The sequence below is a fragment of the Mus musculus genome, chromosome 19 (assembly GCF_000001635.26).
Source record: "Mus musculus strain C57BL/6J chromosome 19, GRCm38.p6 C57BL/6J".
NCBI lineage: Eukaryota > Metazoa > Chordata > Mammalia > Rodentia > Muridae > Mus > Mus musculus.
This window is the reverse complement of record NC_000085.6, coordinates 29,596,607-29,609,875: the sequence shown is the minus strand read 5'-3', so window position 1 is coordinate 29,609,875 and position 13,269 is coordinate 29,596,607. Positions and strand designations below refer to the sequence as shown.

Sequence of the window (13,269 nt, the reverse complement as noted above, 5' to 3'; positions counted from 1 at the left end):
AAGATCCGGAGTATATTTAGGTTTAAATCTTCTCCACTGAGAGAGGAAGTCACAACAGGAAGCTTTTTTAAAACTGTGGCTAGGTATAAGAGCAGGCAGAGAAGCTACACTGCAGACATACAGGGACTTCTCGCCACCCACAGGAAGGCTGACCCCTGACAAAGCCCGTAGCATTTTCCCTGGTGTCTTAGTTAGGGTTTTACTGCTGTGAACAGACACCATGACCAAGGCAAGTCTTATAAAAACAACATTTAATTGGGGCTAGTTTACAGGTTCAGAGGTTCAGTCCATTATCATCAATGTGGGAGCATGGCAACATCCAGGCTGTCATGGCGCAGGCAGAGCTGAGAGTTCTACCTCTTCATCCAAAGGCTGCTAGTGGAAGACTGACTTCCAGGCAACTGGAGGGAGAGTCTAAGCCCACACCCACAGTGACACACCTACTCCAACCAGGTCACACCTATTCCAACAAGGCCACACTTCCAAATGGTGCCACTCCCTGGTCCAAGAATATACAAACCATCACACCTGGCTTTTTTTGTTTTCTGAGGAGATTCTGTCATAGCAGTTCAAGGTGTTTTTTCATTTTTGTTCTCATTTTAGGGCCAATAAAGTCATAATGCACATATGCCTCAGTAAATTGAACTTAAAAAAAAAAACCATTTGATTGCAAAATTTAATGAGAATTTCTGTAATCCAATATCCTGACCAAGTGGGATCAGTAGGTCCTACCAAAACATCATTTGGATATCAGAAAGAAATTTAACTATATTAACTTTCAAGTAGTTATGCTGAACCAAATGGAGCAAAACAAAACTTTTAAAAAAGTATACAACAACCAAAGAATAATTTTCATAATGCCAGATTTCTTGCCTTGGTGTTTCCTAGTTCTGTTAGTACACATTATATATTTTATCCGTCAAACGCAGCCCAGATTCTATCTGGTAAAGGTCTTCAGTGAGAACCCAGAGCATCATACTTCATGATAAAAGACTTAAGACAGGGAGAAGACAATGTCAATTGCCTCTCCTATTGACCATCATTCTGGTGGCTCCAGGCAGGACAACCTGGCAAGAAAGGACAAAACATCCAGATCTGAAGTGCAGAGCTAAAATGATATCTGGTTGCAAATGACATGATCATTTACATAGAAAATCAAAAAAATGCAAAGATGAAATTAAGCATTCCATTTATAAGAATACCAAGAAGAATGAAACAGAATAAAGGCAAAAGAGTACAAAATGTTGCTGAAAGGAATCAAAGGGCTAAAATGAATGAGACATTCATGGCCTGGGAAGCAGGATACTAAAAAGGACTGAATTCTTCAAACAGGTTTGCTTACATATGCAGACCATCTCTACAGAGCCACTGAAAAGTTCATCCGAAATTCAGACGGCACCACAGGAGTCCTACAACAGCCGGAGCAGCCTTGAGATAAATATAGACAGTACTTGAACCTCCACAGCTTCCTATGAAGCAAGAATCACCCAGAAGGAAGACTGCACATTTATAGTGTGTCCATAAAAAACCCGCATTATAGTGTTTTTGACAGTTCAGTTGGGAAAAAAAAATCTTTTCATAAATTGTACTCAAAACATTGAATATCCATCCATATGTAAAAGAGTAAGAGAGTCTCTCAAATATACAAAAATTAACTCAAAATGTGTCTAAATGTTTAAGCTACAACTATAAAGCACAGGCATAAATATTTATAGCCTTGGTTAAATGGTGGTTTCCTCCTTGTGCACAAGCAATCAACACGAGAAGCTGTGCTGCAGCAGCACAGTGGCCCACGCCTTTAACCCCAGCACTTAGGGTGGGGGTGGGGAGGGGAGGTAGGTGGATCTTTGTGAGTTTGAGGCCAACCTGGTCTACAGAGTTAGACCAGGACAGCCAGGCTATTATGAAGAGAAACCCTGTCTTGAAAAACAAAACACAACAAACAAAAACCCCAAAACAATAACCAAAAAACCCAAAACAAACAAACAAAAAAGAAAAACTGTCTTCCAAAATTCCATAAGACAGTACAAGGAGGGGAAATCACAATACTAATCATAAACTTCGGTAAAGACTAGTATTCAAAAATATATAAAATCACGAGCCAACTAAAGATAAAAATAACCTTTTGGTTTGGCCTGGCCTGAACACGGTGGGAGCCACTGACATCAGGTGTAGGTACCAGACGCTGGGCCCTCATTTACAGCTAAGGGGCTTTAGTGAAGGCTGTCTAGCATAGAGAACTTGGTACTTCCTCAAGGACATAGTCACTCTATCAATAATCCAGCAACTGCACTTCTGGAGAGAATGGAAAACTCCCATACAGAAAGCCTTGTTCCCTTAGTCCCTCCCCTTCCTTTTCCTTGAGATGTCCAAGATCCTCAGCAGGCTTCCTGAACCCAAGGATGATGTGGTATAGCAGCACACTGTTTGCCGAGATACACACCTGTGGTCAACGTTAGGAGTTAGGCACAGTGAGAACCATGCAGAGCAGCGTGCTGTAATAAACGCCATTAGACCTGAGAAACTGTTAATGTTCCTTTTGGCCCTGGGAAACTGGGAAACTGAAGCCCTCGAGAGCAAGGCAGGGTGAGGGAGAATTACTGTGTGGAATGTTTATAGAGTTACCTAAAGTCAAACACCCAGACTGTAACCTTTAAACTGACAGTAAACACATTCACAAAACAGCATCATTCAGCTTTAAAAAAAGTCAAGTAGATATAGGAAAAATGTTCAAAGCATGATGCCAAGGTAATAAATGCCCTACTCTAGATGATCCACAAAGCATATAAGGGACATGGGGAACTGTGCAAATAATGTATAATTCTACCTACTAGAGAGGACGCCTAGTCTCTTGTACACATCTGTTTGCTTGGTGATCACATGGTGGGCATGATTTTCTATCATTTCTTCACTATGTCGTGAGCATGTGACGAGTGGTCCCAATATTCTGTCATCAGGCACTTGGATGTTCCCACTCTGTCTAAATACTCTAAATCAATGTTTCAACTTTGAGGTATTTCATTCAGGAGAATATAAGAAGGAGGACTTATTTTTGTGGCATTTAATACATACCCTTTTTTTTTTGCTGTTAACCTGAGATAAGTAAACAAAAGTTTACTTTTGTGTAGTCGTTTTATTACCCTTTACCAAGGGGGGCGGGGAGGAGGGAGTACACATACAGAAGCAGCAGCAACTTTAATTACAAGCAAAGGTTGTTTTTATCTCCAAATGATCTCTTTTGGTATCAGCAAGAAATTTAACCATATATATTAACTTTCAAATAGTTATGGCGAACATTTAAGTTCATTCAAGATATGGCTTACACAGGTGATATGTTTCAAACCAAACAATGCAGCAAAATACAAGTTTTAAAAAAATATACAACAACCAAAGAATAGTTTTTATTAAACTTGCCAAATGTCTTGCCTTGGTGTTTCCTAGTTCTACTAGTTACACACTATATATTTTTATCCGTGAGTCGTTCCCAGCTCAAACCACAGGAGTAACATCAGCTACCTCAGACCCGGCTTTAGATTGTGAGGTGTAGTCAGATGACTGGGTATGGCCGCACATGGCACATGCTGTAAACTCCACCTACTGGGACAGCTGAGGAAGGGTTACAAATAGCTGTTCAGCTTAGGCAAGGCTATGCCTCAAAAAAAAAAAAAAAAAAAAAAAAAAAAAGGACAGGGGTGGGGTGGGGTGGGGTGGGGTGGGGGTTGTGGGCTCTAACTTACTCGTGGGACACCTGCTTAGCTGAGCGGCCCCCTGCTCATCCTTAATACTGCACCTACCACAGAGTCAGATGAGCTCAGTGGCACTCAGGTGAGACATCGGAAAGACCACTGCTGCTTACTATGCTACACTGTTTTAATAACTAAATACTTACATTAGAAACTGACTACATACAAAAGAATTGCTGGCTTTTTTTTCCCTAATGGAATGGGACAGAAGAAATTTCAGCTTGCTTTATTTATTTATTCATTTATTTTGCAACACTGCATCTACGTATATAGGAAACCTTATTCTCTATTTTAAAATTCAGAACAAGGTGGTGGTTTGATACAACTTAAATAAAAATAGCACCAGAAGGACCAGGTACCAATAACATATTTCACCCATCCAGTAATTTTATTATGTAAAATTATTGCACTTCTAATGTAGAAAGTAAATAACAGTAATTACTAAATTCAATAATTTTAACTAGTTGGTGAAATTTGAAATAATTTCAAAATAATGCTGAGGTTTCCTCTAAAAGATACTGCCTAAGAGGACCTCGTCTATCTCTCTAGTTTAAAAGGCAGGGATAGAGGGCTGAACTCCACTTCTAAGCTATATCTGCATTAGAAGAGAGGCTGTTTTACATGGTGGTACGAATTTGGTCCACATCAAATACATTGTTGTTATAAAAATAAACAAGATTTTATAAAAAATAACATTGCATTCCTTGTTCAAATTGCACAGTACAAATAAGCTATCTAAAGTAATACTGTTATTAATAATTAGAATTACATGTGATAGGTATGTGTTTAGTCTGAAGCAACTGAATATGTAGTTCTGCTTTCATAATGTATGAAAAACTAAAATTTAAGTCACATCTAGAAATACATAAAATATTTTTAAACTTTATAATAAAGAATTTACAAACTAATTTTTAGTAGCTGATAATACAGGATCCCACAGTCTATTTACATAAAAGCCCGTTTTTATTCAATTTACAAAAGCAATAAATAAGAAACTACATTAATTTGCACAAAACCTGTTCCGCCTCATGATCAGTGGGATGACCACTACTTTACAGCTGGGCCAACAAACCTGTCTTCCTCTATGACAACTGCTCATTTTGGAAAGAAGAAAAAGTCTTGTCTTTATTCCAAGAGTGAGTATAGTCATGCAGAATCCAGCGTAAAACCTTACACATTATAATACACGCATTAAAAATATGGACAGTGCCTTTGAGTATATTTACATGAATATTCACAAAAAGATACAGTTCTTTGATACAAAATTTAGTGGTGTCAGCATAATTGATAAGAACCCCCTCACCCTCTGCCCACATTGATCTAGTAGGAAATTAAGCTTGCTAAAACAGGCACATTAACTCACAGGTAAATAGCTTCCGTCATTCAGGACTGCTAGTCAACAGAGTACCAAAGCCAAAGGGTCTCTGTCCACTGACCCACACTGTGCAAGAGTAGGATTCAAAGGACCAATCAGAGTCCCGCTGACTCTATACAAGGAAGCAAACAAGTAGCTCAGTTACCTGATGAGCTACAGCACCTTAACACATATTTAAAAGAAAGTTAAAAACAAACAACCCACCCCACAAAAACAAAACCAGTCTAGACACACACTAAACCAGAAAATATATAAGCTGTAAGTAGTGAAAAAGTAAGCTCGCTTGGGGCAAAATAATCCCTCCTGTTAAGAATAATCCCTACAACTACCAATCTGTTGTAAATAAAATCAAAATATTCCATGTGTGCATCTATATACTGTTCACTACTTTCTATTGCAGCTTAAATTTTTCTTATGAAAGATGCTTTGATACCACACTTTTTTTTAAGGAGTCAAAGAGATTTAGAGGAAGAGTTCATTAAATTATAATACTTTACGAAAGAGTTCTGACCCAAGTTCTTTTACCTGTTAAGTCATTCGGCAGGCCACAATGACTCAGTTGCAAGCTGCTGTGACTAATACTGCCCGCTGTGCCGTGCTCACTGCTGTCAGGACACAGAACAGTCATAAGCCCCATCCTGAAGTGGCTCCTCCTCATCCGCCTGTGTTGTGTCCTCTTCTTTCCGGCTGACCACGTTGTTACTCCCAGGCTCACTCTGAGAGATGCTCCCATGGCTGCAAGAGCCTCTGTTCTCCTCTGCCCGGGGACTGGTCTGTTCAGGAGTCTTACCCACTGTTACTGGCTGGAAGGTGTCAGGCTGGACCAGTTCTTCTGTTATCTCACTGAGCTTCTGCAGTTGTGGCTTAATGATGTTTAAAAATGGCTTATATCCAGGGCTGAGTAAAGGGGGAAAAATTAGCTGTCATCTGCTATAATTCAAAAGACTTGATAGAGGGGCTAGCTAAGGAGATGGCTGTTAGTTGATAAAGTGCCTGTTGTGCAGGCACGCGGTCTTGAGTTCGATCCCTAGGACCCACCGACAAAGCTGGTGTGCTGGTGCTGACAAGACACAGATAGGATTTCTGGAGGCATGCTGGACAGCCAGCCAGCCTAGCCCAATCAGTGAGCCCCAGGTCCCAGGGAGAGATCCGTCTTAAACAACAAAGTCAATAGCTCCTGGGAAATGACACCAGAAGCCGACCTTTATCTTTTGCACATGTGCACAAGTACCAATGCAAAGTACCCACAAGCACAACTTGGTTAAGTGCACAATAAGAAACAAGGAACGAAAGACTTTAGACTCTAAGGGATCATTGCAAAGTATCTAACTTAAACTCATTTTGCAATTACAGAAAACCAGATCTAAGGGAAGAAAAGAGCTTCAAATCTATACTTGACTGCTGACAAGGACAGGACCTCACTCCCACCTGCTGCTTCTAACTGGGAGATGCTAGTAGCTGTCATGGAGCCTTGACATTTACATAGACTACATAACCTGTCTTTCTGAATACTTAGCCACAGAACTACCAATCTAAGTTCTAGCCTCATGACCACTTGTATGGCATAAATTTTAAGCCAGCATTATATGTTCACGTTATAAACTAACCAACATTATAAGCTATTCAATGGACAGTACCCATTCAAGAGCCTGAGTACAAATTGGTTAAAGGAAAACTACTTTAAAACATAAGTATGAAAGTATTTTTTAAGTTCCATAAACTTAAAACTGTCCAAATGAGTGAACTTTAAGTTCTTGCTTTTTTGGGACAGGTATCATATGCAGTTCTGGATGACGGGAAGCCTGCTATTTAGATTAGGCTTACCGCAAACCCACAGAGGTCTGCCTGCTTCTGCCTTCCAAGTGCTGGGACTTAAGGGATGTGCTACCTACCTGGCAGTTATAATGGTCCTAATGTGACAAAGCCATCATTCGCCAAAGGATACCATGCTTATTATGGAAAGCAGCATTCACTCACCAGTCTGTAGAGGCCCAGCGGTCCACTGCTTGCAGCCCTGATTTTATGTTCTGTAACATCTCTCCATCCATCTCGGAAGACTGAGCAATCCCAAGAAGCTGACTGACCACTGAGGATTCTCTGAGAATCAGGCCGATGACAACACACCAGTCCAGACATCCCGCCTCCATGAAAATGTGCAGCAAATAGCTAGACATAAAGCAGCAACACAAGGATCTGTATGAATGACAATAGCTGACACACACAAAGGGAGGGCAGCAAGTACGCAGAGGGATCCATCTGCACAGAGACCTCCGGGCTCTCTGTGTTCTCAAACTCGGAGACACTCACCGAAGCTGGACCTGAGATTTATGGGGTCCTTTACTCGCCAACTCCATGGAGATGTGCTCTAGCTCAGACTGGGTCAAGCTGAGGGTGGAGAAGTTTTCATCCACCATTGTCCAGTCTCCATCCACCACGGAGCTGCTTTCAGTCAGGTCTGTAGCTGAGCCAATGCTGCACTCATCCCCTGACAAAGAAATCGCACAAGTTATTAAGTGAGCTTTTCATTTCACAAATGAGTGTTTTCCCTTTCATTATAAATGTTGCTTTTAAAATGCTAGCTTCTCTTCAAGATTTCAAAGTAAAAACATTCAATCTACTGCTAAAATAGCCATTATATGAACAACAAAAAATTATATGCCTTAGGATGGGAAAATATTCTAATTTTACAATTAAAATTAATAGCAGTTGGGAGCCTTCACACATGACAAAAGCTTCACCCAGCAGTGATGATAAAATGATAGCCCAATACTAGGTAAATGCCTGGCCATTAAGAAAGCTGTTAGAAAAAAAAAATAATCTGGGCTTGTAATGCAGATCTGTAGTCTCAATTACTTGTGGCTGAGACAGGAGGACCTCATGTTCAAGGACAGCCTGTGAAAATGGAGGGGAGTGCTTGCTTAGCATTCAGGGGGTCCTAGGTTCAATCCCCAGGATTGGCTCTCCCATCCTCCACCAAAACAATGACAACAATCCCCCCAAACCAAAATCTGCCCAGTTACTATGGAAGATTTAGTATTTTATAACCCTATAGCAACAGAAATTGTTTCAAAACCTCTTTCATTTGTAATTTAATCATAACTACATAGCAGAAACTACTATACTGTTTTTATAAATGATCACATAATAAATAGTTCAGGCTTTGAAAGCTAAGAGGTAAAATGAGGGACATTATATTTAACAATGAATTCTTTCATAAGCTTTATTAATGAAATAAAAACTAGTGATAGAAGTTTGATTTTATGACAAAAGTCTACTTATTCTAAAAATAGAATTCCTTTTAACATTTTAATGTTAACTGGATTTCAAAGATAGTATTTGCTTATCAAAATTAATTGCAAAGGGCCAGCAAAACAGCTCAGAGGGTAAAGGTGCTTGCTACCAAACCTGACAGACAAGCGGAGTTTTATCTTGGAAACCTACAAAAAAATTAGAAGGTTTCATCACACAAAGTTGTCCTGACTTTCATATGTGTACTCTTCTACACTGATAAACATTTTAAAACTTGATTGCAAAGATTTATTAAATGTTTACCTGTATTTCATATATCTAAAATAAATATGCTAAAGCCCAGGCAAAGCCAATTTGTCCTTATTTTCCTATGTAGGCAGATATTTAATGGCTAATTCTTTAGGAAAGAATGATGCTGTACCTTAGGATGCTATGGTACAATCGTTTCCCAAACAAAACTCAAGAAGAGCTACAACTTGTTCCACTGTTAGATAAATACCTTTATTAGATAATGGAGACAAGAAAGCATCTTGCATTTGTGGTCCAGGAGATGAGGCTCTGTCTGTGTCACGATGGGTGGGACCAATGTTGCTGAGCCAGCTCTGACTTCGTTGGATGTTAGAGATGCCAGCGTCCATCTCAGGGGTAATAAAAGGGTCAGCTGACTGAGACTTTAACATCTGCTCTCCCACTGCATGGTAAGTCCAGAAGCAAAAAAGGTGTATTCAAGATGCTCTCGCTGCAATTCACAATACTATCTGTTCAAAGCCAATTGTCATTGTATACTGTTTCTTTTATCCAAAACTAGGGATGTGAACTTACAGAAGAGACTCTCAGAAACTCTTCCTGTAACTAGGCCACACTGGAGTCTTCTGATTTGAATGACTCGCCTTGACTCTTAAGATGACCTAAAGTTCCTAAACACCATAATAAAATGGTTTTGTTTGAACAACTAGAATCTTAATTAAATATCGGATTGTTTTTAACTCAGTTTGGCTTTGTCCTCTCCAAGTTTAGGAAAGGACACAGATGTCAAGGTGATGGTAAATGACGACAGCACACTTTATTGGCGGCTCCTGACTAACTCATGCTAAATTTGTTACCACAATAAGGTAAATGTAGGAGTTTCTACATTCATTTTCAACCTGTTTACAATTTATTATGATTAGATTTGTGAGCTAAACTTCAAGCCAAAAAGACTTAAGAAAGATTAGTTTCGACTTCATTTATATCTTTGGTCAACTGGGAGCTATTCTAACTGGTGTACCACAAATTGGCTTTTATCTGCTTACATTTGCAATGAAAAGAGCTCCTTGAATGTCAACCAATGATAACATGTCCAAATATCTAAAATAAATAATTTTGTAAACACGTCTCAAGTCTACATTACCTGCTCGGCATTTCCCATTTTTGAAAGGGGAACTTATGGAAGAGGCTGGGATAATGGGAAGTGGCCACAGGAAATCCTTGTGAAGTCTCTTCAGGGCTACTACAAAGTTGTCTACACGGGCAGCTCGGGTACGTTCTTTGCAAAGCCAACTGATCAGTTCAAAGCCTAGCTGGGCTGCAAAGCAGCCAAGGTCCTTTAAGCGCACCTCTTCTAGGAGGCGCCGCGCATGTCTCCACAGCATCATGTCAATATACATGTTCTCAGCACATTCACTGTCTTTGCTCCATCTGTAAGAAACAGAAGAAAGCGAAAGAATAACCCCCCTGGAGAACCCCACTTTTAGGTAGCATTGATAAAGTTGAAAAGGAAGCAAGAGTTCCATATCTAATTGTGTCTGAATAGGAAGGAAAAGCTCCGGGGCCTTCCCACATCACACCACAGCCTAGTAAACATGCAGCACAGAGTTAACTTTGCCCACACCCCTTTCAGTTTTAAAACAGCGTCTCTCTGTGTAGTCCTGGAGTTCGATATACAGACCAGGATGGCCTCAAACTCAAACATCCTCCTGCCTCTGCTTCTCAATTGCTGGATTACAGGAATACACCACCATGCAAGGCACAAAGTTGCCTCGTAAGACCAATTTGTAGAATTGAATGTAGGGAATAAGAATAAACAGGAGACAAAAGAAGCCAGACCAGGAAGAGGTGGTGTGTACACACCAGTGAAAGATGAAAGAATGAAATCTCTTCTTGCACTTTATAGATATATGAAAATAAACCTTATAAAAATCAATGACAAGTAAGTATAGTCTGTCACTCTTGTCAATATGAGCAAATGTGTAACCAGGAGGAACCAACTAGCAGCTCTAAGTGAGACGTAGACCACGGGACAGGAGAGCCCAGCATCAGAGGCAGGACTTCTCAGATCTGGTCTCTGCCCTCCACTAGCTGTGTGAACAAAGTCCAGTGTCTTTCTGAGCCTCTGTTTTTTCACCTGCACAGTGAGTTATGACCCTACGGAGTTGTCAGGACTAAGAAGTGAGCGTGCAGACACTTGGAATAGTGGGCAGCACACAGTGAGCTCTTGGTAAGGGACTGACCAGCATTTAACTTCAGACCGTGGCTGGCAACTGTTGATCCTCCTATGGCTCTACTGGTGACGTTCATCTGTGTTTGTGTATTTGTACTAGGGGAGGACTGTTAATCATTGGGACAGGAGAAAAAAGTAAAATATCATAATAAAACATGTTGACTCTTGGCATGTGCTAAGTATTGCAGTAAAAATAAAAACACATAAAGACAGTAAGTGCCGGGCGTGGTGGCACATGCCTTTAATCCCAGCACTCGGGAGGCAGAGGCACGCAGATTTCTGAGTTCGAGGCCAGCCTAGTCCACAAAGTGAGTTCCAGGACAGCCAGGGCTATACAGAGAAACCCTGTCTCAGGAAAAAAAAAAAAAAAAAAGACAAAAAGCAAACAAACAAAACCAAAACAAAAAACACAAAACACTCCGGGAAAAGAAAATACGAGAGCCAAGAACAGCTAACACCAGAAGCAGTACAGGAATTTCCTAACCAGAGGAAACTCCAACAATCTGTCAAGATCACTGAGTTTACAAGCCACACCACTAGAGACAATTTTCCACTTATGACAGATGTAGTTTTTGGTCTTCAAAATGGACCAGTTTTTCAGCACTCCCATTACTAAGATTTTTTTATTTGAGTCCTCCATCATTAGAAGTAATTTACATTAATTATTTAGAACAAGTGCATCCAAATCCAATTTAGTACAAAGATAGAAATTACAGAGAACAGAAGTGAACTCAACAGGAAGGAAAAAAGTAAAGAGAAACACAGAAGCCTTCCGTAAGCCTTTGGCAAATGAAAAAAGGATTTGCAACAGAATGAAATATTTTCTTAAGATTTGATGTTATAAATGCTTTGAAATGCAGCGGACAAAAGCTCTGAACCAGTAACTGCTCTTTATTCTTTTACCTTTTCCCAGAAGGACCAGTTGGCATACTTAGTGTTTTCTGTAAGCCGAATTTACCAGGAGGAACATTCTCAGCTGACTGGGATAAACTGATGCTCCGATTCCTGAAGAACTCAAACCCACCACTTGAACTGGGCTCCTGTGGTTACACAGCATACAGTGGTTTTAGTCAAAGATGCTCTGTGGGTGTATGCCCTACAAAAGCTGTATAATTTATACTAACCTGAGATGTAGGTGTGGATGGAGGGGTCTCAGATTCTCCAGAACCAATGGCTTTAAGAAATCGAATCATGTGTCGGCACAGGTCCCATTTGCCCTGTTCCAGTGCTGTGTTGAACAGCAGGGTAGCATGCTGCCTACTTACTGCTGGGACTTCCATATTCTATAAAAACAACCAACGCAGATAACATTCCATTTATACGACACAATTTTGGGTGACAGAGCAATTCTTTTCTTGACACTTCTCTCAGTCTGAGGAACAGGCAGGCTGGGGGCAATTTAATAATAAGATTAAAAGGAGCATTTGAAAGTTCCAGATATGCAGGAGTGAGGCAGTTGCTCTGCTTGCTTAGATCACACTACAGTTCCCTGTACTCCTGTTACACCTTAGCTAACAATACACACCGACATTCATCGTTGCCTTTCTTTCCCTTTGACTGGAAAGTCACACCATTCCCACTTTACAGGAAATGGAAACAGAGTTAACTACATTGTTGAAGATCAATAGAAAGGCAAGATAAATCTAGGTTTTCCTGACCCCCAAAACCTTAGGTCTGTGTCCTCTAGCACTTTCTGAAGATCTGACTGTAACTGTTGCTTCAGGCAGGGCTGATCAGCACTGCTCCACACAGAGCATCCTTAGCTCTTTCTTCACAGCCTAGCACCTTGCCTGCTTTCCTGGGAAGCTGCCTGATAGGCTGAGCCCCAGCCCCGCCCCAGCTAGAGGAAACTCCCAGCTCCACAGCTAGGGGGAGCTCTGAGGGCCTGAGGGCAGCAGAAGAAACCCCAGCTGCACTGACTTTGACTCTTTTTATGATGGTGCTTCTTCCATTAGGGCTAAGTAAACCCCAGACTCTTGGGGCCACTCGCCTCTGCTTGGACATCTCTGGTTTCAGTTACTTGTCATGAAGCAAATATGTTGACAAGATATCTGCTTCAGTATGAGATTCTAACTAGGCTTATGGCTACCTTTTTGTATAAATGAAAACTACTTTGTAGTAATATGAAAGAACTTTAAAATAGCCTTTCAGATTTACAGCAGTACCAAACTTTTGAGCCTACTTATCAAATAACGAAATAAGTTTTTCAGGGTCTGTTTTGAGAAAAAAATGTGTCATGAGCATCCTTAGCTGTGTACAGCTAGGCTAAGATTGGATGCTGTGTTAAGCCCTGGTTTATTTAGAATCCTTTCAGTAATTTTACGTTGTAAGAATATACACCTATTATTGTGAGTAACTCAGACCCATGCACTAATGCCCACAGTATCATTTTTCTCAGTTATTAGTCTAGTCTAGTATTGCTG

At 40.4% G+C, this 13,269-nt stretch overlaps 1 protein-coding gene across 4 annotated transcripts in view; it reads right to left on the bottom strand.

The window, feature by feature from the left end:
* Positions 1 to 3,954: 3,954 nt before the first annotated feature.
* Ric1 (RAB6A GEF complex partner 1) overlaps positions 3,955 to 13,269 on the bottom strand; it is an 83,706-nt gene continuing 74,391 nt past the window's right edge. Inside the window, exons 20-27 of one of the 4 annotated variants that reach the window (XR_386464.4) lie at positions 11,971 to 12,129; positions 11,750 to 11,886; positions 9,758 to 10,044; positions 8,867 to 9,058; positions 7,426 to 7,603; positions 7,096 to 7,284; positions 5,644 to 6,015; positions 4,113 to 5,230 (exon numbers count right to left, since the gene is read on the bottom strand). Coding sequence is in view for 3 of the 4 variants with exons in the window: in NM_001081319.1 (NP_001074788.1) it covers positions 5,727 to 6,015; positions 7,096 to 7,284; positions 7,426 to 7,603; positions 8,867 to 9,058; positions 9,758 to 10,044; positions 11,750 to 11,886; positions 11,971 to 12,129 (1,431 nt within the window). In the remaining variant the exon portion in view is untranslated. Of the gene's footprint in view, positions 6,016 to 7,095; positions 7,285 to 7,425; positions 7,604 to 8,866; positions 9,059 to 9,757; positions 10,045 to 11,749; positions 11,887 to 11,970; positions 12,130 to 13,269 lie in introns of all 4 variants that reach the window. The other 3 variants (NM_001081319.1, XM_030250892.1, XM_030250893.1) reach the window with 3 other exon arrangements.